General features: G+C 33.7%; 4 protein-coding genes across 4 annotated transcripts; 3 read left to right on the top strand and 1 right to left on the bottom strand.

The window, feature by feature from the left end:
* The first annotated feature begins 9,701 nt into the window (after positions 1-9,701).
* On the top strand, positions 9,702-12,794 carry LOC122599706 (aquaporin PIP1-3). Its single transcript, XM_043772257.1, has 4 exons — positions 9,702-10,129; positions 10,551-10,849; positions 12,269-12,409; positions 12,542-12,794. Exons 1-4 carry the CDS (start codon positions 9,802-9,804, stop codon positions 12,635-12,637), a joined length of 864 nt encoding a protein of 287 aa, XP_043628192.1. The 5' UTR covers positions 9,702-9,801; the 3' UTR covers positions 12,638-12,794.
* Positions 12,795-14,865: 2,071 nt separating this feature from the next.
* Positions 14,866-17,961, top strand: LOC122599295 (short-chain dehydrogenase TIC 32, chloroplastic-like). Its single transcript, XM_043771787.1, has 8 exons — positions 14,866-15,086; positions 16,204-16,435; positions 16,530-16,609; positions 16,691-16,844; positions 17,005-17,083; positions 17,254-17,341; positions 17,431-17,480; positions 17,611-17,961. Exons 1-8 carry the CDS (start codon positions 14,981-14,983, stop codon positions 17,773-17,775), a joined length of 954 nt encoding a protein of 317 aa, XP_043627722.1. The 5' UTR covers positions 14,866-14,980; the 3' UTR covers positions 17,776-17,961.
* A 1,273-nt stretch (positions 17,962-19,234) lies between these two features.
* On the top strand, positions 19,235-22,439 carry LOC122599241 (short-chain dehydrogenase TIC 32, chloroplastic-like). The gene is made up of 8 exons (XM_043771719.1): positions 19,235-19,484; positions 20,642-20,873; positions 21,164-21,243; positions 21,328-21,478; positions 21,545-21,623; positions 21,708-21,792; positions 21,883-21,929; positions 22,068-22,439. The coding sequence occupies exons 1-8, from the start codon at positions 19,379-19,381 to the stop codon at positions 22,227-22,229; spliced, it is 942 nt and encodes a 313-aa protein (XP_043627654.1). The 5' UTR covers positions 19,235-19,378; the 3' UTR covers positions 22,230-22,439.
* Positions 22,440-23,166: 727 nt separating this feature from the next.
* Positions 23,167-24,889, bottom strand: LOC122600697 (BTB/POZ domain-containing protein At5g41330). Its single transcript, XM_043773451.1, has one exon. It carries the CDS (start codon positions 24,746-24,748, stop codon positions 23,336-23,338), a length of 1,413 nt encoding a protein of 470 aa, XP_043629386.1. The 5' UTR covers positions 24,749-24,889; the 3' UTR covers positions 23,167-23,335.
* Between the last annotated feature and the right edge of the window lie 2,839 nt (positions 24,890-27,728).

Here is a 27,728-nt window from a genome sequence, read left to right as displayed (position 1 = left end):
CCACATCCCACTCCCCCAAAAACCCCGACAGTTACCCCTACATCCAGAAAACGCCAACGAAAAACATCCCCTCAAACTCAATCATCTTCCAATACCCTTACCGATATTATCTCAACTCAAAAATCTTTCTCTTTCCAAAACCAAACCCCACCTATTTCCAGCAACCCAAAACTTTCGTTCAGACAAAATCCCACCCCCATCCCTTTCCACTCCCTTGATATTAAACCTCATAAGCTTTAATCACATCATGTCTCAAATAACCTCACCCAGTCTACCACAACCATCCAAGAACCACCCTCTAGCAACCTTTCTAACCATCTCCAAAACTTAAACGAATCCCCAAACAACATCACCCATATTCCTGAACCATTACACCAAGATAACATCTCAATACCTCATACAACCCACCCTTCCCCAATTTTCCAAGAAACAGTCACAACATTCAATGTTGGTGACCGCATTGGTGTTGACCTAACTGGTTTCGACCACTTGGTTGAAAATCATATCATTGAATCCCAAGTTCAAAACCCTTCTCAATGAATTATTTAACCATCAATCTCCGTGGCTTTAAAGACGAGGCAAAATCTCGTTGGATCCGTCAATTGAAACAAGATCACAAGATCAATTTTCTCGCCATTCAAGAAACTCACAAACCCTTTGTCCAGAATTTCCATTCACAACTCCTTTGGGGAAATTGCAACTTTGGTTTTGACTATGTTCCCTCAAGCGGCCCCGAGGGACGTTCCGGGGGTATCCTAAGTATTTAGGACCCAACTCTCTTCACTCATACCAACTCCACCAAATCACCCCACTTTTTGCTCACCTCTGGTACCCCCAATCACAAGAATACCACCTGCCAGATACTGAATATATATGCACCACAAGATCAATCAGCCAAACAACAACCCTGGGACGACATCACCTCCCTTATCTCCAATACTTAAGGATTGTGGATATTATTGGGCGATTTCAACGCTGTAAGAGGCCTTGAGGACCGCAAAAATTCCACTTTTAATCCCTCCGAGGCTATCTCCTTCAATGATTTCATTCATCACAATGACCTCCAGGAGTATACCATGCATGAGTCCCTTTACACCTATGTCAAAGACAATGGTGTCAAGAAAAGCAAAATCGATAGAATCATTGTCTCACAAGATTTCCTGAATTCTTGGCCCGCCGTATCACCAACAACTCTTCCCCGTTCACTCTCGGAACACATACCACTTATATTAATCACCTCTGGCCAAGACTTTGGCCCAACCCCCTTCCGCTTTTTCAATTCTTGGCTTTCCAAACCTGGAATCACCGACTTAATCACCTCCTGTATCGAGTCTGGTCCATTCTATGGCCGACCAGATCAGATTCTTCAAGCAAAATTCAAACATCTCAAATCTGAGTTGAAAGCTTGGATACGTGAGCACAACTCCCTGGAGAACCACCAATAAAATATGCTCTCAAACCAACTGGCTCAACTCGACTCAATTGTCGACATTAGAGATTACACTGAAGACGAACTTTCCTTATGGATTGAAACTAACGAAAAGATTCTGGAATTGGAAAAAATCTAAAACCCAAGATCTCCACCAAAAATTACGGGTCAAATGGATAAAACATGGGGACGAAAACTCCTCTTTTTTTCATTATTACATCAACTGGCGAATCTCAAAAAACCGTCTTGTGGGGTTGGAGATTGATGGTCAGTGTCATGTGGACCCACCGAGTATCAAAGAAGCAGCATATAACTTCTTCAAAAACAAATTCATTGAGCCAGTGAGGAATAGGCCCAAACTAATATGTCACGGGCTTAAGACCATGTCCGAAGATGACGCTAATTCCCTCACCAGCCCGTTCACCATGGAAGAAATAAAACAAGCCATATGGGCCTATGATAGCAACAAGGATCCCGGCCCTGACGGTTTCAACCTGGGGATTATCAAGGCATTCTGGACTCTTTAAAATTCGATTTCCTCACCATTATGATGGATTTCTATTCGACCGACACCATCAGTCCTGGATCTGCCTCTTCTCACATCACCCTAATCCCCAGGAAGACATCGGTTAAATCACTTGCCAACTACCGACCCATCACTTTGATCGGCTGCATTAAGAAAGTCATCTCCGAAATCTTAGCAACCCGTCTCAAATTGAAGTTGGCTAAGATTATTTCCAATACCTAGTCAGCTTTTCTTGGTGAGAGAAACATCCTCGATGGACCATTAATGTTGAACGAGATCATGAATTGGCTGAAAAAAGTAAACAAGAAGCCTTCTGCCTAAAAATCGATATTGAAAAAGCATTCGATTCTGTCAACTGGGATTTCTTAATCTCAATAATGGACCAGATGGGCTTCCCCCCACGATGGCTTCTTTGGACCCGTGGCATCCTATCATCCACCAGATCTTCTGTCCTTATAAATGGAAGCCCGACTCAGGAATTTAATTGCGAGAGAGGTGTTCCCCAAGGAGACCCCTTATCTCCATTTCTATTTATAATAAAATGGAGGCGTTCTCAAATATTTTGCACCGGGCCTCAACCTTGGGCCTAATCTCGAGTATCAACCTGCCTAACCAAGGTCCATCCATCCACCACTTATTGTATGCAGATGATGCGATTATAATTGGCAAATGGTCTGCGACACACCTCCAAAACATATCCAACATTCTAACCTGCTTCTACCTTGTATCTGGACTCAAGATCAATCACCATAAGTCTCACTTTTATGGTCTCAATCTTTCAACAGCAACCAAAAACACCTCCTGTGCCATTCTCAACTGCAAACTAGGTCAGTTCCCCATCACTTATCTCGACCTAACAATTGGTGCAAACATGAATCTTATGAAAAACTGGACCCTGGTTATCAAAACCTTCCAAAACCGCCTCTCCCCCTGGAAAGCCTCAACCTTCTCACTCGGTGGTCGCATAACCCTCATCCGCTCGGTGCTTGACAACCTACCTTCCTACTTTTTCTCCTTATATAAGTCCCCGATAAGCGTAATTTCCAAGCTTGAGTCTATCCGAAGATCTTTCTTCTGGTTTGGTTCGTCCTCTAATAGGAAAATATCTTGGGATCGGGTGACAGATCCCCTTGACTCGGGTGGGCTTCGGCTGGGCACGTTACAAATTAAAAAAATTTCTTTGTTAGCTAAGTGGTGGTGGAGATATCGCAATGAACCGGGCAGCCTTTGGGTTCGTGTGATTATTTCAATCCACTTTACCCCTAGATACTATACCCCCTCCCCTGGAGGTCTAATTTGGTGGGAGCTTGGAAATCCATCGTGAGTTTGAGCTCTCATCTATCTGAATTTAATGTCGCTTTGGAAAACATGATTACAGGAACTCTAGTTAATGGCAACAAGCTCAGATTTTGGCTCGATGTATGGACATGCACCACACCATTCTACCAATCCTTCCCTGATTTGTACAAATTGGAAAAACACAAATATTTTTTGGTTAGTAGTCATTGGACAGGGAATGGAATGTTCTCCTCATGGGAATGGAAATGGTCTCGACCCCCATCCTCACCGATAGAACTTCATCAACTGCGAGACATGTTATCTCGGATTCACACCACCAGCCTCTCACCTGCTGAAGACTCCTGGACATGGACTTTAGATAGCTCCCATCGCTTCACAGTGAAATCAATGAGGTCTCGACTCCAAAAAACAACAATGGGACCACAACGTTGGATTTTTTCTTGGAACAAATGGGCCCCGATAAAAGTTAATGCTTTAGGATGGAGGATTGAAATGAATCGCATCGCTACTGCAGATCAACTACTTGGTAGAAACATCCAAATCCCGTCTTCTACCTGTTCGATATGTAATCTTCATGAAGAATCAGCGGAACATCTCCTCTTGTGATGCCCCTTTGCGGATTCTCTTTGGAGCATGCTTATTACTTGGTGCTGACTTGCATACCAGAAACCACAAAACCTTAGGGAACTCTTCGATCTCCACAAGAGATGCACCATGAGCCCTCGGAAACAAAAGCTAATTCACCTGACCATTCTTGCCTTTTGGTGGACCGTTTAGAAAATTCGAAATGATCGTCTCTTCTCCTACAAATTCTCATCTCCCCGCTTCGCTATCAAAGAGCTAAAAGGCACAAGTTTCCTATGGCTAACCAACAGATCGTCTTCCCTATCTGCAATAACATGGCCCAGCTGGAATAGTTTTATAGTTTAATTTCCTGTTTTCTTCTCCCATGAAATGTATGTGTACTTCCTAGCAACTTGCTAGCTTTTACATATTAATGGAAATCTTCTTAATGTTCAATAAAAAAAAAGAAATGGGGATCATTAATAAGGGTGGGAAGTCTTGTCCGCCCCTATCCGCCTTTTACCTTTTCTTTTATCTTTTCTCCGTCCGCTCTCTAATTGCAAGGGATACCTCCTCGTCCCTCTTTGCCTTTCCCCACCCACATAATGACAAAAGGCAACAAAAGACAAAAAAATAAATAAAAATAATACAAGGGCGGAGACTAACCCGGTGACCGCTCTTCCCACCCTCCTCCCCGCCTATTAGGTGCCGGTACTACGAGATGATGTTCAACTAGGTACCGGACTGATACTTATCTCTTCTCCGGGACACTCCGTCCAGCCTAAAAGAAAACTGATATTCGCATCATAACTTTTTACAGAACATATAAAAAGGTAATGATCCATATATTTTCATTTTATATCAATTATGATGTGTTTAACTTTCAAAATAAATTTATGGCATTTGATATTATGATGTACTAACATCTTTAAAGTTAAGGACATCTCATTGTGTTCTTAGATGTAGTTTAGTTTTTTATAAATTGAAAGAACATATTGTGAGAAATATCACGAGTTTTATCGTCCTTCAATGTGTCTTATTTTTAGTTGTTTATTAACAAAACCTATTCTTCTTATACCTTAGTTTTATAATATATACTCAAAGTTTTTTTTAGGCCCAATTATAGTTATTACTACTACTATTAACCTTTATATATAATGTGCATATCACCATACCCTATTAAAACATAAAGAATATTTCAAGCATAATGCTATGCAATCAATTCTCTAATATCTTTACAAAATAGACACTACTCTCCAATTCTAATATAAATATTCTTGTTTTCAAGATAAAAGTACAACTCATAATTCTATTTTTTATTTAAACGTTAATATTTTATTCGATGATCAGAAATTGGTACCGTTATATAAAGGTTGTCAAATTTATTGATTAGTGATACTTTAATCATTTACATTATTTAACACATAATTTGTCACAACCACAACCACTACACACGTAAAATCTGGTTAGCTATCATTTAAAATCCTGGTTAAGTTTAGAATTTGTTTTGGACTATAACAATTTGAAATAGTAAATGACAAAATTGGTCCATGTGTACGTCATGAGAGCGAGATATTCATTTTGTTTTTAAAAACTACATAGATCGCCTCTAACTTTATTTTATTTTTGACATCCATCCATAATTCTAGCATGGCTTATCGAATTTTGAAAGTTATGACACTATCACACGAATATCTAATTCAATTATTATTATTTTTTTGAAAAATGCTAAGCCTATATTAGAAACATGTAAAATCTTACGTTTTGAATTTTATGATAAAAAATACAAATATTTTATGTACGTTAATGACAGCTCAATGTACTGTATTAGTGAGACTTTTTCTTTTTAATTTAGTAAATAAGTCTTAAATTTTGTAATTTTATGGACATTTATAGGGCACAAGATATTATAAAATACTTAGTGTTATGATGTTTTTGGATAAGACTATCAAAATTAATAATATATATATACACTAGATTGGTGCTCGCACAATGCAGCGGCAGTAACGACGACGGTGATGGTGTAATTATTAACGTAAAAGTAATTTCATTGCGGTCGGAGATGTGATGAATTGTTGTGTGGGATATGAAAGGGGGAGGAGGGAGACGAATTTTGAGTTAAGGTTTTGCTATGTGTTTCTGCGTGAGAGAGATAGAGGTTGAATTTTTTAAGGGCATTTTATTCTCAGTGTATAAAATAGAATTAAATATGTATTAAGATGGAGGGTAAATGTATCATTTCAAGTTTTTAAAATTAAGGACGGGGAGGGAGAGTTTGTTTTATAATAAACGAGCATAGTACCCGCGCAATGCGGCGGTGGTGGGGAAGACAATCTGGTGGTGGCGTTGATAGGGTTTTACTTTGCTAGAGACGAAATGGTTGAAGGGCATAGTTGGTATATCACGTGAGAGGGTGCTTAGCATGGAAGATTATTTAAGGGCATTTTTGTCTTATCAGATTCTTAATTAAGTTAAGGGAGGAATTCAGTTTGCTTTATAAGGTATTATAGATATGAAAATAAAAAAAAACTTTCTTTTGGGTATGTTTGATGCGTCATTTTGTGTATATATATAATTTACTAAACTTTACACTTTAATATGTTAATTTCAAAGAATGAAAGACTTATATATATATACTAGGTATTTTACCTCGCGCGATGCGCGGCTAGCTAAAAAGATTATTTTATACATTAGTAAATAGCTATTCTATAGGTTTATTATGTAAAAATTGATTATGTTATAGTTCATGGTTAATTCATGTATCACTCTGGTCATCCTTTGTTTTTTCGGACATGTCGATAGCACAGTCACTTAACCTACTATAGTGATTACACATCCCTTCTAAGAACATTTAACCTAAGATATTTTGATATCATCAACAACACCATTTGTGTAGCCATAAATGGTGTAAAAATGTATTCACCTTATAGATTAACACTACAACAAATCAAACGTAAATCGCGTAATAATGTAGCATGTTATATATTCATCAAACGTAATAATATGTACAAAGTAAAAAACCAAACATGACAAAAATTTAGTCATATAAAATACACATAAATTTAGTCATATGAAATACACATAAATACAATACGAATAAGTAAAAAAAACCCAATAAGATAAATAAGAGAAAATCATTATAGTTTTTACTTTTTATTATATAATAGACTTTGTTTTATGATTAGAATAACAACCAACTTTAGTTAAAGTTTCGGCAAAAAGAAAAAAAAAAAGAAACGACAAAATTGATTGGTCATATATAATCTAATAATATATTCAAATAATTTCTAAAATTTGATATAGTCTTTAAAGTTGTATATACTTTAACAAATAATATTATTTTTGTCAAATATGTGTGCCAATTTAGTAGATGCATGGACGTTATTTTATTTTTTTAATATGAGTTTTGATATTATTTTTTTATCTTGTGTATATAATTATGATTAATATATTATATTATATTTAATAAAATAAAATAGATTATTTTGAGAATAAATAAAGGTTATAAAATAAATATATTGTAAAAAATGTATGGAGATGCCACGTAGGATAAAATCCTATGTGACAATATTTAAAATTAGCTTTAGATTGAAAGAAGGTTTTAGAAGGCTATGATTCTTATTGTTTTAATATATAGATAGATTCTGCGAGACAATATCAATAAATTTTAAAGATTTCTTATGCAAACCAGTAATCATGTGTATAAACTTATCGTAGCTCTTTTAGTTGATGGGGTATTTAGCTAAAGTTAGAGTACTTCTTACCCTTTTGCAAGGAGTAATTAGTAAACTGGCAGACCTTTCTTTCAAAAGGTTTTGAAGATTTACCCGTGTAAATCTTCTTTGGAACATCAACTTTTGGTTTGGGTGACTCGAATTTTGGAAAACTTTTAGATAACTCAATCTTGTCATATACGAAGGCAGGATCAGTCTGAGTTGAGGTCTCAATGGTCTTAACAACATCAAATTTAGGTTGCACAAGGGAATTCACAACTTCAAATATAGGACAATTAGGTTGAGTGCAAGTTTTAACAACATCATTGGGTGGGTCAGGAAAGACAAAAGAATGAGTTTGAGTTTGAAAATATTTGGGTTGTGTTTGCAATTCAATCTCAAGGTCGGATATTCTCTTGGTCAAAGATGCTTCGTTTGACTGAAGTTGCAAACACTTGTCTTCAAGACACTTGATTTGAGCACAAAAATTCGCTCTTTCTTCTTCAACTTTGCTCTCAAAAATGGTGGACTTGTTTCTCAACTCATGGTTTAACTCAGAAATCTTTTGTTGCAAAACAAGTTCTTTTGACTGATTGTCTATAACATTTTTATTGAGCTCTTTGGAAGAATTGTCCAACTCATTTGTTAATTTAGAAATTTTTGATTGCAGATAATCATTTTCTTTTTGAAGACTTTCCATGTTGGACAAAATGAGATCATTTGCAGATTTGAGCTCTTTGTTTTCAGATTTGAGTTGGTCAATTTGAAGTTGAAAAATTTTGTGTTCTCTCACAAAAGTTTTAAATGTATTCACATCGACTTTCTTTTCCGCAATACAAACCACTGCACATGGATACGAATTGATACACCAACAAATGTGATTATCATGATGACGTATTTCTTCCCAACTTGGCTCTTCACCTATTAAAAAATCTAACACCTTTGCAACAAACCCCTAAAATCTATAATATAACTAAAAGAGGGGGTTGGGGGTACACTTGACACCCATAATCCCCCTCCTTGAGCCTATTACTCTTCTCTCATTAATCAACTATTTTTTATAATTTATTTTATGTATGACCGACCCCTTTTGTTATTTTTAATTCTAATTTTTTTTTATTTTTATCTATATCTATAAATACATATAAAACCCAAAATTCCCAAAAAACTATTGCACAAAAAAAGCGTACGTTCTTTTGTTCAGAAAAAAATAAACAGTCGACTATTGTTCGACTACAACGTAGGTTTCTAATTCATATTATAGAGTTATATTAATTATTATTATAAACTTCATTCTTTATATGCTGGTTATGGATTTTTGTAAGCTTAGGTGGTAGGATTTTTTCAATTAATGATCTTATAACTTGCCATGTTCGTATACAGTTTAGTTGGTTTACCTAGACTTTTAATATGTTCAACTTACAAGTTACATCCGATTACAAGGTACGTTTCTAATTCATATTATAGATTTATATTAATCATTATTATAAACTTCATTCTTTATATGTTGGTTATGGATTTTTGTAAGTTTATGTGGTAGGATTTTTTCAATTAATGATCTTTATATAGTTTACACTTTTAGAATACATGCAACTGCAAATTTTTATTTAACTAAACTTGAAAAAAAAGGGTAAACTATAATCAATATTTATATGAAATTAATTTTCGGCAAATTTTTATTTAACTAAAGTTGAAAAAAAGATAAACTATAATCAATATTTATATAAAATTAATTTTCGTATGTTTCTTTTTTAGTTTTCGTATTAATTAAGTTTTATATGACTTGAGTAATCTAAATATTATATATTAATTTTTGTATTTGTAACCTATATTAATTCTTAGGATAAGTTGAATTCCAATTTTTTTTTAACTTTAATTAATATATTTTGACACTACCCGTCCAATGGACGGGTTTGAACACTAGTTAAAATATAAAGTAAGTATTTTATATATCTATATATTAGTGGTAATTCGTTTTTACCTTAGAATTATACTCAGTATATTTTAATAGACCTAAAAGCCAAGCAAAAACAACCTAATTTTCACACGACAAATGACTAAGTGACAATTACCATTCACCATATTTTACACAACTTTGGATCTAGTTCTTTCTTGAAGCTAAAATAAAAATGATGACTTCCCACCTATAAAATCCCTTAAACTCCACACATTCTCCTCACAAACTCTCACCACTTGGTAGTTGGTACCTCAACCTAGAAACAGTGTGTGTGAACCTTGAAAAAAAAAAACAAGAAAATCTTGAAGAAAAAATGGAGGGCAAGGAAGAAGATGTTAAGTTGGGAGCAAACAAGTACTCAGAAAGACAGCCAATTGGGACATCAGCACAAACTGACAAAGATTACAAGGAGCCACCACCAGCACCTTTGTTTGAGCCAGGAGAGTTGTCTTCATGGTCATTCTACAGAGCTGGTATTGCTGAGTTCATTGCCACTTTCTTGTTCTTGTATATCACTGTGTTGACTGTCATGGGTGTGGTCAAATCTCCAACCAAATGTGGTACTGTTGGTATTCAAGGTATTGCCTGGGCTTTTGGTGGTATGATCTTTGCCCTTGTCTACTGCACTGCTGGTATTTCAGGTATATTTCTGTATCTATATTTTCTACATGACCCTTGTTTCTTTTATGCTTCTTTTTTTTTTCCTTTCAATTTTTAATATATACATTTATATATCTTTGATGTGAAAAAACATATAAAAAACATGTAATTTTTTTGTGTTTTCTGTATAAGTGTTAGTTTAGTAATTAAGGGGGTGTTTGTATTAATTAGCTTATTATCTTGGCTTATTTGTATCATAAGCTCCATTTTTGTGGCTTATTTCATACTAATTGCAAAATAAGCTCATAAGTCCATAAATAGGCCAAAAAAACATGCCTTATATAAATAAGTCAAGTAAGCAAATAATCTTTATAAGCAAATAACTAAAAAAATTAAGTCTTTAGAGTTAAAAGCTTCAATCTTTATAATCTAAAAGATTCAGACTTTGTTGTTGGAAAACAGGAGGACACATAAACCCAGCAGTGACCTTTGGCCTGTTCCTAGCAAGAAAGCTATCATTGACCAGGGCAGTGTTCTACATGGTGATGCAGTGTCTTGGAGCCATATGTGGTGCAGGTGTGGTCAAAGGTTTCCAAGGCAAAAACCGGTACAATACTTTGGGTGGTGGAGCCAATGTTGTAGCCCATGGTTACACCAAGGGAAGTGGTCTTGGTGCTGAGATTGTTGGTACTTTTGTCCTGGTTTACACTGTTTTCTCAGCCACTGATGCCAAGAGAAGTGCCAGAGATTCACATGTTCCTGTATGTACACTCACCCCTTGCCAAACTACTAATTATTTATTGCTTATATATATAATAAATTTACAACAATAACGTTACATGCTGTAAAATATATACATTTGTTGTGGCGAAAAATAGTCCGTAGATTTTTCGCTACCTTATATATATTAATATATATATATATATATATATTTGGTATTCTATAGTCTAAAAAAATCAGTGAACTTTTAAAAATGTTTGCTTATAATTGATTAACTTCCCATATCACCCAAAAATTGAAATTGATATTACAAAATTCATAGAAACATTAAAGAAAAAGTTTGAAAGATAAAACTGTTAAAAAATAACTGCCAATAAAAATACTTTTTATTTAAACTGTGATAATTATTTTGGGACGGATAGAGTAAATATGTCTTAAATACCCATATAAAAAAGGTGAATCAATACAAAGATCATGGGACTATTAGGTCATTTAACTTAGAAAGCGATACGTCTAGATGGCGATTTCGTCTGTTGTTTTTATAACTTATGGTTTTTAAGAAATTTTGGTTTTTTAATGACCAGTTTGTTTGATAATGATAGAATTAGGCTATTTTTGATGCCCTTATGAACTGACTGCATGGACAAATAAGTAATTTCGACTTGAAGAAGTATCATCCTAATTTGATCATTACAAATCTTGATTTACTTGGTGATGATCACTTTAAAATTTTTAAATAGTTAATGTTTTACCAAGAAGTGCTTTTGGGATAAGGATCATGGTTTTCATTGCTGTAAAGGATGTCACAATTATTCTTAGGATAATATCCAGACAACCTTTTGTGTTGTTTTTATTTCTTGTGGAGAGAATCTTGCAAGGTTTGGCAAGTTGCTTTACGTCTCTATCTTCTTTTTTCTTTTGGCATGTTTTTAGTGATGATAATATGGCCCCTCAATGTGCGTTGCATTTCTCTTTATGTTTCTTTAGTTTAGGAGTGCTTTCTTGGTTATAATTTATGTTGGTTTGTTACTATATACACCAAACATTTTACTTTTATAGTACTCCAAGTTATATGTTTTAAAGTGTTGTATTGTGTTTTAATTTGCACATTTTGGTGTAATTAAAGAGCAAAATATTTGGTGTAAATATCCTCCCCATAGGATGTATAGCTTAAAGTGAAAAACGTGACCAAAAGGTCCAAAAGTATAGAATTTGCATTTTTAAAGGTATTTGGACTCAAAGCCATACCCAATACGGGTTGTCTTGCTAAAGGCCCAATGGTCCAGTACTAGCCAAGACTACATGGGCAATTCATTGCGCAATTAAACTTGATCAAGACTGGTGTGGCCAAGTAGGCCTTTTGTGAGTCAATAGTATAAGCCTATAAGGGTTGGTCGAAATTTTAAAGAAACCACATAAAACGTTTTGGGACTAAATCTAATCAGTGAAAATACTTGCAGATTTTGGCCCCTCTCCCAATCGGGTTTGCAGTGTTCTTGGTTCACTTGGCCACGATCCCCATCACCGGAACTGGTATCAACCCAGCAAGAAGCCTTGGAGCCGCGATCATCTACAACAAGGACCATGCATGGGACGACCACGTAAGTCAACCATTTCATCCCACATTTGAATAACAAACATATATCAAGAGTACATTTTGTGTTTAAAAATGTACATTCAATTATGATAAATGTGCTAAAATGGTACATACTTGTGCTTTGTGAAATTTGCAGTGGATCTTCTGGGTTGGTCCCTTCATTGGAGCTGCACTCGCCGCTATGTACCATCAAATAGTCATCAGGGCCATTCCCTTCAAGAGCAGATCTTAATTTATTGAAAGGTATTATGTGAATTGTGTGTGTAAATTATGGTCCTAAATTGGGTGCTATTTGTATTTAAGCTCAATGTGCTTTGTTTATCAACTATTTCTATGAATGATCGACTCTTTGTTTGAACATATGTTTAGAGGAACATCTTTTGGTTTCAGTTTCAGTTTGCAGAAGTTCCATTTAGTATTTTTTTGTTTCGGTTTGCGAGTGAATAATATGTCGAAACCTTATCAAAGACAAACTTATTCAAATGCTATCATCCGAGTTGAACAATAAGCTTTTTATAAGTAAAAAACCAACAGGTTTAAATTTTCTTGTTCAAATAGATGTGTTGCTTTGAGTTTGATTATTTAAACTTCAATTCAATGACCTTCAATGACCTGAGCCTATATTTAAGAAATCTCGCGTATTAGAGAAAAGATAAAATATATATATACTAGCTTGTAGATTAAAAAAAAAAAAAAGATTGCTTATATTGATTCATATCAAAATTAGAAAGTTGACTTAACAAAAAGTATGAAAAGAGCCAAAAAGGTGTGAATGATGGAAAGCAAACAACAAAGGTGTCATTCTGAAATGAACAATAAGATGAAAGCCAACGCAATGTTTCGAGAAAATGTATAAACTAAGAGAATTGAGTAAATACATGAGGATTCAAGTGTCCAAAACAAGTTAAAAAAAGGCACATCAATTTTTTGGTGCCTGAAACAAGGTACCTCTCCTCATATGGAAAAAGGGGGCAGCTAGTTCCCTGAAAATGATGTGTTTTTGGCTGAGATACATGATGTAACCAAGATAGTTCTATACTTCTATGACCGGTTCAAATCATTTTCTCGGTTACGTAGTAAGGTTCGTGACCTTTTGTGGTGTAATCAAGATGTTCCACTAGACCGCCGTAGTTAAATCAAATCACATAATTTGTTTTGGTATGCATGTTTCTGTAACCTCATTTTTCACAAGATGTTGGACTTTTTTTTGATATGATTTGGGCTTTGTCATTGATGTATAACTGGGTCATTTTAGCTCTTGAAAGTGCAAGCATACACCTATCCAAAGCACAAACATAGGCCCATATTAGCTAATAACATTTTGAAATAGCTACATTCACTTTGCTAGCATGACCGTGTTATCAGGGATCATCATTTTGTGTTATCAAATGACGTGATTGTGCCTTTTTTTTCTTCGTAATTAGAATTAATAATTATTGGATGATATGTGTGATAGGGATCAAAGTTTACTAGTAATGAAGTGTTTACAAAATAAGTAGTTGAGTTTAGAGTCACGATATCTTTAAAAGATTAGTGGTTGTGAATGTGATTGACCGATTGATAAAAAAAAACATTGTATTAATTTAATTTTCTTCTTTAAGTTTAGTGGATTAGATGTATTTAGAAAATGACTGTTGCATATTACTTGAAATTATCCCAAACATTACTTATGATTTATGAAGACGAGCACTTATGACGTATTTCAACACTTTTATGGAATTATTTAGTTACAATCTGCATATCTACTTTAAGATAATAGCTAAAAGGGATTGATTTGGTTTCAAAACGGATATATATAACACTTTAAATAAACAAAAAAGCTAGAGTTTTTTGTTTTTCAGAATGACGTACATGACAACCACGAGTATCTTAGCCGTGTTTTAGCTAAAATAGCTTCTACGAAAAAAATATCACAAAAAACCCTGTCAAGATTTGGACCTCATTTTTCAACAGTTTAGCCTTCATTGTATTAGGGTGTTGGCATCACCCGGATTAAAAGCGAGTGGTTCTCGCGACCACTAGTGGAACACTGCCGCCAACAGTGAACCACTCACGGGTGGTGGAAATCGGGTGGAATTTCTACTCCCTACAACCATTCGTTCTCTTCTATTTCTTCTTTCCTTATTTTGTCCTTTTCTTTCTTTTTTGACTTTTTCTTTTTGTCTTTTCTTGTAAGAGATAGTGTGGTGTGAGTGATGGGTAAGTGGTGGTAATGCCAACAAAATTTGGGTGAGTGGTGAGTAAGCGGTAGGTGATGGTGATACCATACCATCACCCTTACTAAGTTACTTTCACACTGAATTTTGTACGGATATCATCTCCTTGTTAGTCAACACACATAAGTAAAACTTTCCATTCTTCTAGAATACTAAATTATGAAAACAAGAAAGTTGTCTCCAATTTTATTTTCAAAAGTGGCAACTTGAACAGCTAAGGCCTTATAAGTTGTCTAATTACAAATTTGTCCACCAAATATTTGTTGGAATAACTTGTCACATAATCTTCCTTTACTAGAAAACCCCTGAAAGAATCCAAATTTTGGTGTCACTGATTATTTCTCTAAAACTGAAAAAAAATGCCTTGTATTGCATTCAAAGGAAAATCTGGTTTCTCAGCTAAAAACACAGCTGAAGATGTTACAGATGGAGTTGATGGCCATGGCTTAACTGCCATCGTTACAGGTATCTTTTAATTTCTCCTTTCATTATTGTAAGTACTTCTAGCCATGGACTGAGCTACATACATGCACCCTAAACAAATAGTGTAAATTTCATATCAATTTATACGGAGTAGTCGACATGTACTAATTAACTATAACTACGAATCAACTCGATAAGTTTTAATTCAAGACATGGACTTTGAAAATCTTGGTTTTGTGCTATATATGTTTGATTGGTTTTATTCATGGGTTATATAATATAGTTAGTACTACTTAAATTCATTAGAAGTTGACTAACTTGAATCACTGAAAAAGCTTGCAAGTTTTCCATCCACTTCCTTTTTGTAAGGAGAAATTACAATTTGATTCAAGATATATTGCACAGTTACTAGATAATTTTAAGGTAAGTTTAGGAGATGTTTGGCTTTTACTTATTTTTATTTTTTATACATATTGGTTTATATTTATCTGGTTTATCTTTAATAAGCCAATGTTGTATAGCATATGAACTTGTTTTCCACTCTTATGACATGATAAATCAAAAAAGTCATAAAATATGAGCTTAGACAAGTAATTTAAATAACCATCAGATACGCATCCAATTTAGAAAATGTAGATATGGGGCCTATTTTGATGGAGTCTAGTGACTAATGAGTAATGAATACATATTATTCCTTAAAAGACAGATTAGAAATATCTAACCCACTCACATTATTGTTCATTTTGTCCATTTGCTTGAATCTTTTCTAAAGGAAACTTCTCACTTGGTTTTCAAATGATTACCTTATATTGTCATCATTAAACCACATTTTAGACTAATTATGTTTGTTTATGTAGATGAGAATTTAATAATCTAAATGGTCAAACTTTGTAAAAGTTGACTTCTTGTTAGTTGTTTGTGTGTGAAAGATCAGTCACATTAATTGGTACATTTTCAGAGATTAAATTGGATAACACATGAAAGTATGATCTTTAGTAATACGGAATGGACTATAGAGTGCATTTGACAGCTTCATAGAGTATTTTTTGGTGGTTTAAACTCATTTGAAACTCGAAAATTTCAACTTTAATATGTATATCCATTGATAGAGTTATATGGTATGTCTATCATTAAACATCCAAGATGTTTGTTTTTGCAGGACCAACAAGTGGAATTGGCTTAGAAACCGCACGTGTCCTAGCTTTGCGTGGTGTGCATGTAGTTATGGCAGCTAGAAACGTGGAAGCCGCTACTAAGTGTAAAGAAACCATAATAAAAGGTTGTCCAAGTGCTACCATTGATGTTATGCAGGTTGATATAAGTTCACTAGAATCCGTAAGAAAGTTTGCAGATGAGTACATTTCAAAGGGTCTACCCCTCAACATTCTCATGTACGTAAGATACATATATGCACGTTTTTAAACGTATCTTGTGATTTCTTTACAGTGTGCAATTCTGATAAAAGTTGTTCATTATCATGTATAGTGCTAATGCAGGGGTGATGCTTGCTCCGTTTTCCCTTTCAAAAGATGGAATTGAGATTCAGTTTGCAACTAACTATCTTGGTATAGCTTGATTACTAATGTTTTCATTCCAGGAAAACATTTCCTTAAAGTAGTTCATGTTTAATTTAACTCCTATCATAGGGCATTTCCATTTGACGAATCTGCTGCTGGATACAATGAAAAATACTGCTAAAAATTGTGGAAAAGAAGGAAGAATCATCATAGTTTCATCAGAAGGTCATAGGATGCCTTACAAAGGGGGAATTATGTTTGATAAGCTCAACGATGAGAAATGGTATCAAAATCTTCTTGGTCTCACTGTTTTAAAACCCGGTTTTTATTATTTAATTTTCTCTAAAAGTTGTTGGAATTATAGACTAAAATCGAAATGCAAACTCTAAAACAAGACTAAAATTAAAATTTATTTATGTAACATCCATCGTTTAACTTTTCAGCTACAATAGTTTCTATGCTTATGGACAATCAAAGCTTGCTAATATTCTACACGCTAAGGAGCTAGCAAGGCGCCTCAAGGTAAACCTGCTGCGATCAATAACTAGAAACATATTTATCGCATATAAAAAGAAAAGTTGACACCAAATATTATCAGAACCAAAAATAAGATAGACAAATGCAACAATAACTCTGTTTTTAAACTAGTCAATATTTGTAACAAGTGGAATAATGTATATCCTTGAGTTCAGGAAGAAGGCGTAGATAATATAACGGTCAACGCATTGCATCCTGGAGTCATTGCAACTAATCTTGGACGTCATGCGAGCTGTATGTCAGGTAAAATATATATCCATGTTTTTCAACTTGTTAAAACAATGATCCTTTTGTTGTTTTCCATGTTAACTTATTTTTACTCTTTGACATAGCTTTCTTATTTAACCCACTCTTCAAATGCTGTCAAAAGAATATCCCACAGGTTTGTACCTCTGCATCCATTCAATTCTTATTTTCATTATTTTCTGGCCCTGCAGCATTAGATAGCGATACGATCCACAAAATAAGATGCAAGTGATTAACTGTACAATGTCATTTGATTTGTGTCACAGGGAGCTTCAACAACATGCTACTTGGCATTGAATCCACAAGTTAAAGGGGTTAGCGGCGAGTATTTCTACGGCAACAATTTGGCTAAACCAAGTAGTAAGGCTGAAGATGCCGAGCTGGCCAAGAAACTGTGGGAATGTGGCATGAAGTTGACCGAAAATAAATGATTAAAAATGTTAAAATTTGTGTTTCGTATGTATTAAAAAAGGTAACCCACACCCTGCGGCCACCATAATGTTTCTTTTGTAATATACTCCATGTTTTGGTCGTTTTTTTCCTTCTTGTAATGAATATCGTGGACGATTGTTTGAGAGTGATTTTGAACGTTTTCTAGAACCGGATTGCGTTGTAAAGTGTATGTGTCCTATCGTTTATCATGTTGTAATTGTGTGTATAGCTAAATAAAGAATTTCATGACAACATTTTGTAAGAAGAAATAGAATACCATTATTGACCGGAACACGTTACACATACCCAAATGAGTCTACTTCAAAATGTTTAGTTAACGTTAACTTAGGGAGGAAAGGAGATGAGAGGGAAGATAAGTTTTCCTTCATAATCACCTCAAAAATGAGGGAAAAACTTTTGAGACAAAAAACAACTAAACTTTTCCCTCTAATCCTTTCTACTTATTCATTTTCCACACTTAAAAAAATCTTAAGAATGCATCTTATATATTTCACCTCTCCTCTCCTCTCCCTTCTTTTCCACACTGAAAAAAATCATAAGAATGCATCTTTTTCTTCTTATTTTTGCCGGATGTATTTTTGTAACCGGTCTCTAATTTTTAGTAAGCCTAAGACTATCTCCAATGGGGTACTCTTAGGTGCCATTGGATATCCTTTGCTGTTAAAACTTGTCCAAAACTAAGAGTTTTTTTTAAGGATGCCCTTACCTACTAAGGGCATGCTGCCTTACCTAATATATTTTTGTTTTTAGTGGAAGTAAAAGAATATGTATGGATGTTTGTATGGTTGAAGATAAAATTATAAGATTTAAAGGACTTGTAAAGATATATAAGGATTTGTAAGGATATACAAGGATTTGTAAGAATTTATAAGAATTTATAAGGATATGATGTAACACTGTCTAGCATTGGAGATAACCTAAGACTAAGCGGAGTAGCTCGTTTCTTCTCGAAATTACCACCGGAACGCCCTATCTCGGTCCCGGGGGCGTTCCACATGTTACAAAAGTGAAGGCTTCGCATTTCGAATGGGTGTTTGGTTTTTGTTTTTTTACCTGCGCATGGTCTACAGGTTGGATTTTTATTGGGAATATTGCCTCGTAAAAGGATAAAGCAAACTTTTAAGTTTTTTTTTTTTAACCCAACTATATATATATATATATATATATAAAAGTAATAAAAGGAATGCCCCAAGAGGCATTACTCCACCCCGAAGGAATAGGGAATGCCCCTCCTAATGATTGGAGGACACGTGGCAAGTTGGTATTGGGCGGAGGGCATTCCCAGGAGGGGCTTGTATATCTCACTTTCTGAAACCTAGTCACTCATAAGTCAAATGATTTGAACATAATTTTTCCTTTAGCGAAAAGATGAAAATTAAGTAAAACAATTAAATGGGCTTAATTTTTGACTTTAGCAAATGGGGGGGTTTTATCAGATTATACTAGGAAAACAATAATACTCAATTAAAACCTCTTTTATTTTGTATTTTTTCGTTTTACTGTTTGTCTTGTATTGTTTTTTTCTTTACTTTTTGGATTTATTATTGGGTGTGATCAAAATATTTTGAAGAAGCAAAAAAGATGTGGTTTTTTGGGAGAAAAGGGGCATCAGGGTTTTCAGCTTCTTCAACAGCTGAAGATGTTACTAAAGGTATTAATGGAACTGGTCTGACAGCCATTGTTACAGGTAATCTTGAAATGATCATTTATCTATTTGTAACTCATATTTACAAGAAATCCTTCAATGGGTTCTTATAAAGTTTTGATTTTTATGTATTGTATGTTCAAAGTTTGAATCTTGATGAATCATTTATGGGTTTGAAAGTTATGATTTACTAAAGGGAGATATTAATTATACTATGAGACTTAGTTAGGACCTTCATAGGTTATGAATTCTAGTCCATAGCAGATATTTGGTAAATATTTTTTCCCTGGAAAAATTTTCTTAAAAATACTCCTAATTTTCTACAACTAAACTCACCCTTAGGTTTTGACTCTTTTCGGATTAGAGAGTGTGTGATTTTTTGGTGGTTTAAGATGGATCATTGGTTTTATGGTGCGTGTACAATTGACAATTTCTTCTAGCATCAAGTCAACGTTGAGCGTGTTTGGAAGAGCGTAATTGCGTATACTTTATTGTATTTTCTTAAAGCCAAACTGGAGTTAAGAGTGTTTGGCTATAAGGTTAACTGTAGTTTATTTTGAAGGAAGAGATGGACTTATTTTTAAGCCAGGTGAACACTACTTATATTGAGTATGTTCTGTTAGCCAACAAATTGATGATTATGATTTATGAGTAACTTGTTTGACCTTACAAATTCAAATATAGACATTTTGATACTGAAAATCTGGTTCTTCCATATAACTCATAAAACCTAAAGCTAATTTTTCTGTTAAGTTGATAGTTCTTGATATGAGACTCCTTAAAACTTTTCAGAATTTAATAAGGTATAGTTTTCAACCCCTTTGGTTTGGAAATACATGTTATGTTGATGTCCTGGATTTATAGATGATTAGTGATACAGTAAGTGATAATTATTAAGTTTGGTAACATGGCATACTCAATTACTCATTGACTTACGAAGTCAATTAGTGAACTTTGGAAACACATCGACATTGAACTATCAACCAAATTCCTTAAAATCTTGGCTCTTGATCTTAAGTATCATGTAGTTGTCACTGCCTCTTAGAGTTTATATAATATGTCCATTGCCCACTATAATATCATATAGGTTTAAGGTTTTGGTAATGTTATAAACACACCGTTTGTGAATACACTTTTTGATTGTTAATTGTTGTCTCTAAAATTCACATAGCCCCCATGGTATTATTATGTATGTTCAGGAGCTACAAGTGGTATCGGCACTGAGACAACACGAGTTCTAGCAATGCACGATGTACATGTAATTATGGCAGTACGAAATACTGAAAGTGGTAGAAAAGTTAAACAAACTATACTTAATGAAACTCCTACAGCTAAAGTTGATGTAATGGAGTTGGATCTTAGCTCCCTGGCATCTGTGAGGAACTTTGCAGCTGAGTTCATTTCTTCGGGACTTCCTTTGAATATTCTTATGTAAGGAAACTATATAGTATCATCGTTTCTTTAAGGTATCACGTCTTATTCAATAAGTATGATTTTATGATTATTTGTGGTATAAATAATCATATTTGTAAAACTAGGTTAGAAGTGACTGTTATAAAATGAATTTTAAGATAAAAGAAAGATGATTATCTGATTCTGACTTTTTAGTGCCTAGAATCACTCTCGAAATGAACATGCACATCCTTTAATAATATTTGTATGGAAGTTCTCTATGCTTTGTTGTTGAAAGTTGCTTAGATTACTCTTTGTCTTGTTGCAAGTAACAATGCAGGGGTTATGGCTCCACCATTCCTACTTTCAAAAGACAAGATTGAACTACAGTTTGCAACTAACCATTTAGGTATGTTGGAACCATAGCCTATGTATTTTAAAATGTTAATTTATAAGCATAAATAGATTATGTGATCATTGAGTCGATTTTTAGGTCATTTTCTTTTGACACAACTTTTACTCGAGACCATGAAGCGTACTTCACATGAGCAGAATAAAGAAGGCAGGATAGTCAACGTATCATCTGAAGCTCATAAATTTGCATATAAAGGGATTTACTTTGATGACTTAAACAAAGAATCGAGGTATATAAATGAGCTGTATTAGACACACATATGTGGCTCAGATGTTAACATGATTCTACTCTGCAGTTACAGTCCAATATACATGTATGGACAATCAAAGCTAGCCAACATACTGCATGCTAAAGAGCTAACAAAATGCTTCAAGGTATTTGTGATGCTTAACTAGACATAACTTACAGGGAGTGTTTAACTAGACATTTGTTCAAACAAATTTTCAAACAAATACCAGGAAAACAGGGTGAATTTAACTGCAAATGCTCTTCATCCTGGATCTATTGCTACTAATCTTCTGCGTTACCACAAAATTATCGATGGTAAAACTCAAGTTCTTCTTAACTTCCATTTATGCATCATTCTTGCTTGAATCTTTTGTTTCATTAAAGTTTGCATTGTTGTTGATTCAGGTGTGGTTGACTGGGTTGGCAAATACTTTCTGAAAAACATACCTCAGGTTCAATTAGTCTGTAGCTCATATCTTTAAATACTATCATGTCTTAACGATTAGTCTTTAAAAACTATCATATCACCTTCAAACTCAATTGAAGAACACTTGCAGAGTGTAATTTATTTTAATTCGTTTGATCTACAGGGAGCAGCAACTACATGCTATGTCGCATTGCACCCACAAGTTAAAGGAGTCAGTGGCGAATATTTCATGGATAGCAACATAGCCCAACCAAACTCATACGCTAAAGATTCAGCATTGGCTAAAGAACTATGGGATATCAGCTTGACAATGGTAGCTCCATAGCGAAGATTAAACAAGACTGGTTCATTGTATTAGTGTATCACTAGGTAAGAATGAGACTGTAATTTAATTAAATGTGTGTAGACTATTTGTATGCTTATACGTTGACCAATTTGACTAGTCCTTGCTAGTTAATTTAGCCAGATTTTTAATTTTAGGATTCATATCAGAATATAGATGATCAAAGAGATATCCGTTAGAGGTTTGTTATTACTTGCATTTTGGTGTTAAGTTGTCGGCTCAACAATTGGTAAAAAAGAATGAAACTAGGACTCTGTTTCCTTCTCAGTTTATAACTACAAAGAAAAACATCTAAACTTCAAAAAAATTGTTTCAGTGTCTGCAAAATTGCAAGCATTATATATACATATTAGTATCATGCAGCTTCAACTCCCTGGGTCAACTGCTAGAGTTCAACTCCTTGGGTCACTAACTAGAGTTCAAATCTGATCCCATGGATTCATAGGTCTTGTAGGGGGTTTGTGGCTCCAGGTTTACAGGTTCACTATAAAAAGTAATTCAAAATTAGCGATGTTTGTATAATGTTGTTCCGTCCTGGCTAACGTATTTACAAATTATGGCCATCCGCTTTGTTGCTTCGAAACCGGCTTTGAGCGGCCACCATGTGGAGCAAAAGATGTCATTCACATTGTTTATGGGTTGAAGGTTGATCTTTGGCCAAGGGATTTGGCGCCAGTAGTGCCACAAAATATTGGTAAAGTTTGTTGCACACGTGAGAGGTAGTTACATGTTGAGTAGCCGTTAAAATAGTGTTTGTTAAGAGTATCCATCCAATTTAGTTCAAGGCCACTAGATGAAAACATTATAAAGACCATGCATTTATGTACTATATATTTAATAATGATACAACTTTTGTTACCATTCAAGCTGGCCAATCTCTTCATCCATGTTGTCAATATTACTTGTTTGTACAAACCTATTAGTATAAAACAAATTCGACTTATATATTTGTTGGATACAATACTGGCATTAACCGTAACGATCACTACTTTTATTATTAGCAATCGAACTAAAATCAAACAATCGATAGAACATAAGCTTTACAAACTAGCTAGCTATAAAATAAATAACTTTAACACTTCAAAGGATCAAAATCTTCGCGCTAGGCCTGAGCTTTGCCAAACTTCAACACATTGCTGATCCTTCCTCGATAGAAACATTTTGTTTCCTCCAAAACACATATTCGTGATCCTATTTCCACCCAAATCCTTCGCTCTTCCTAATGTGTTTCTCCTAAAGATTCGATCTTTTCCATTCTTGGATGAACCCATCAAAACCTCTGACCATAACTCTAATTCCCCTTGATTACCACAAAAAACTTGATTCCCATGGGTTTCAATCTTGCAACCAAACCCTTCTTTCTTTCCATTGTTAACTTTTCGGCCATCACCAAGACAATGCCATGAGTTAGAAGTCCCAAAGTTTCGTAAATCAATATAAGAAACCTCTCCTGAATTAATACCAATCTTGAAAATAGCCGAAAGAGTGTCTGAAACCGTTATATCCGAAAAACAATCAACATTTTCTTTCATTTCCCAAACTACATTCCCTGATCTTATATCCCAAAACTTTATATTTCCTGAAACACCCAAAGGACCACTATGAGACCCTGAAGCCATTAATAAATTAAGACTAGGAACCCAATTCAGCTTTGTAGATGGAATTGCAGAGTCAAGATCAGCACCAAATATTTCATTATGAGCAATTTCAGACACAGCTTTAAAACTATTCAGATCATAAACCATAATCGAATTCGAGTTCCTTCGACCTGACTCAAAACTAGTGAACAAAAACTCAGAAGAAACCCCAATGGCTTGAACAGTTGAGCTAGACTTGGTAACATTTTCCCAGTTTAATGTTTGTCTAACATACCCCAAATCAAGATCAAGAATCTGCAGCCCAGAAAAATCTGTAGCACCAGCTGCCACAACATTTGGTGACAAAGCTAACAAAGAATCAATAGCTGTAAAACTGGTCAAAGTTGTTGACTTTCTTTGTAAAGACCAATCAAAAGATGTGATTTTGCTACCATGAGAAACATGAACTGACCCATTAGGTGTTGCTGCAATTGCAGAAGGTGAATCTCTGCCATTAAGTGATAAAAGCAATGATTTTTCAAGGCCAAAAGCTTCAAATTGAGATGGGCTTGATTGAGATTGAACAAGGATATCATCAATGCCATAAAATCTTGCTTCAAAAATGATATCTTGGATTTCAAAGTTTTTGGCTTTTGATGGAAGATTTCCTGTTCTTAATAAAGATAAAAGGATTGAAAACAATTCAGGGTCTCTATCAATAAAAGGGATTTCATTTTGATCAAAAAGATTAGAAAAAATGGTGTTGGAACCAGCTATGGTTAAGGTTTGTTTGGTGGTTTGAAAAAGTTGGCCACCAACATCAATGGTGATGATATTGGACCTATTGGTTGATGGGTTATCAGTTTTTTGATGAATTTGTGAAAACCCATTTGAGATGGGGTTTGATTGTGAAAAAGGTGGCATCTTTTTCAAAAAATTGGTAATGGGTTTGGTTGTTGTTGTTGTAATGGGTTGGCTGTTTTTCTTGAAGAACAAAATTTTGTGTTGCAAATGGTGGGAAAATTAGTTGGTTTTGTAAGAGAACGAAGGTGAGAATGAAATTATATGAAAGGTCAAATGGTCAAATATGTATGATGGTCAACACAGGAGGCTGGTAGTTTGTTTTAGGGAAGAAAGCCAAGCTGGAACAGATAGTTTTGGTGATTTTGTGAAAGATTTTTAGGAGAGATTCCAGGAAATAATGAATAAATTAATGGTTTTTTTAATTAAATTGTTAAACGTTTTATAAATAGGTCAATTAAAATAACAAAGGAATCTTGTGGAACATGGATGTATTTTCGATTAAATAATTTGTTTTTCTTTTTTGAGAAGTAAATAATTTGTTTACTTGTGGCGTGTGTGGGGTGATGCCGTAATGGTTTAGCTACTAGTATTTGTTTGGTATCAGCATTGATATTGTTGCAAATTGCAAATGATTTATAAATAGGGTAAGGGAATGTAAGGTTGTTAGATATTTAAGTTGGCTGGAAAATTTTTTACATATTTTTTTTAAAATTATAAAGATTTTGGAGGGCCAAATATTTATTCAAAATATTAAAATATTAGTATGTGAAGGATTTTTCACCCAAATTAGATGGATAACAACCTCATACTTACTTTTGTCTTTATAAATTGGTGGTCACTTGTTAAATATTGTATATGTAGGGTTTTTTTTTTATATAATATTTGTTTTATGATTATTTATAACATTTGTTGAAGCCTTAGTTACAGTAACCTCTTGATGTTATCATGACGTCAACAATTTTATTTTTTTCCTATTTTGTCTTTTTCTGTTTTTTTTTTAACGATTGTATACTTTCAGAGTTTTTTATTTTTACCACTTAACTAACTTTTTGTATACAAGTACAATTTATTTTTATAGTTTTTAATTTTTCATTTTTTTTTAACTTTCTATCTCTTATTTAAACGCATCTAACTTATTTTCACCACTTAAGTTTTTGATTTTTTTAACTTTAGTCTAACTTTTTGTATACAAACTTAACTATAGTTCAAACTTTAATCATCAATTTTTTTATTTTTTTTTTTACTTTTTATTTTTTATTTTAAGGCTTCTAACTTTGAACATCAAACTTTTAGTTTTGCTCACCAAATTTTTTTTATTTTGCACCCTTTATAGCAAGCTTTAACTGTCTAAACTTTTAAGTAATGTTGTATATATATATATATATACTTATATGTTTTATGATACAACGTCGATTCCGGGCAACTACCGGGGTAAAAAAAAAACTAGTTGATAAGCTTAGAAGGTTTTTACTTTTTAGCTAATGTGATAATCATGAAGTTGAGGTTCAAGTCATGTTACGGACAATTGTGTAAAAGGTTTTGTACTCCGTAATATATTGGTATATTTGTTGTTCTTAAAAAATAATAATGTTAATTAGAAATAAAACAACCATCCTACTAATAGTTAGATGTCATCTTTTATAAAGTTCATGTAAGAACTATTCCCATATAAGTTATAATTTTATATGTTTATGTGTTTATAAATTTATTACATATATTATTCACATAAAAACATCAAAAGGTTATCATGATTCTTCTAATTTAAATGGTTCTCGTTTGAAACCTTCTCAAGTAAACATTTCAGATACATAAAGATTAAAAAGAAGCATCATCTCTAGTCGCTAGATAACTTAACAATGAAAAATCTCTATCAATTTAACTATTCATTCACTCTATACAATTAAAATCTTCTTTACATCACCATTGCTATGATTGAAACAGTATAAAAATTATTGTTTCTATGTGACACAATTATCCTTTTGAACACTAGAAATCTTACTTCGGAATTTATAAGTTTATATACTGATATAAGAAAAACAAAAAAAAAAAAATTAAAAAGGAAAAAAATCAAATAAATTTCGTCTAGAAAAGAAATCTATGATACAAAGCAATAAAACAATTTCAAACATACCTTATAAAAGCATTAGCTGTTTTTTAGCGTCCCCTTTCGCCGGGCGTAGGGGTGGACAAAAGTCTTTTCGAACCAAGTCACCTCTATAAATGTTTTATTTCTAGCCATGACATTGCAAGTAAAACATTTATACTGGGCCAATTAAAGTAAACCATCGTAATAAAATTGTAGACATTTTATTAAATGGTTAAATCTTTCACATTATATTGTATACAACAATCATGAAAAAAACAGGGTTGAGTCCCTCTCAACATTAAATCCTGGCTCCGCCTCTGGTCGGCCGGACTTTATAGTATGAACCTGTTACCCAAAGTGTGGGGGCATCCATGGTTTGGACTGTTCTCTTCATAAAAACATTAGCAAATCTCCGTTCAATGGGTATATGTATATTATGTGTGTATGAGTTTATGATTTTCATAAGATTTCATAAGATTAAGTTCATAAATCTTACTTGACTATCAAAGTTTTTATAAGGTTATATCACAAGTTTTTAAACCATACGTTACTTAAAATAGTTTTTGGAGAATAGTTTGAACTTATTAAATGGCAAATTACTTAAATGTCACTACTAGTTATACATTTTGAAATTACTGTAGCATGTTTGCCATTTTACGTCATGTTACAAGTTATAGCTACAAATTAGTTATATCAAACATACCTTAAAACAATCAAGATAGATGCAATTGACAAATATGACATGTAACAAAATTTATATCCTATTATTTGTCAAACTCACCAAGATAGTCCCATGGTCATAGCAAAAGTTCACCGGTTTGACTCTGACTAGAATAACGGCAACTCATGTATATTTGCCTATTTGGAGCATGCTCTTTTTGGTGTTTTCTTGGAAAGATCCTCTCCATTCCTGACCGAAGATTTAAGTCAACAGTGGTATATAAAACATCCAAAAATTCCAAAATTTTTGACCATTCACTACTCACCAGTGCCTAACAAAAGTCCATATTATTG

The sequence above is a fragment of the Erigeron canadensis genome, chromosome 5, assembly GCF_010389155.1.
Source record: "Erigeron canadensis isolate Cc75 chromosome 5, C_canadensis_v1, whole genome shotgun sequence".
Lineage (NCBI taxonomy): Eukaryota > Viridiplantae > Streptophyta > Magnoliopsida > Asterales > Asteraceae > Erigeron > Erigeron canadensis.
This window is presented reverse-complemented; position numbering and strand designations above follow the sequence as displayed.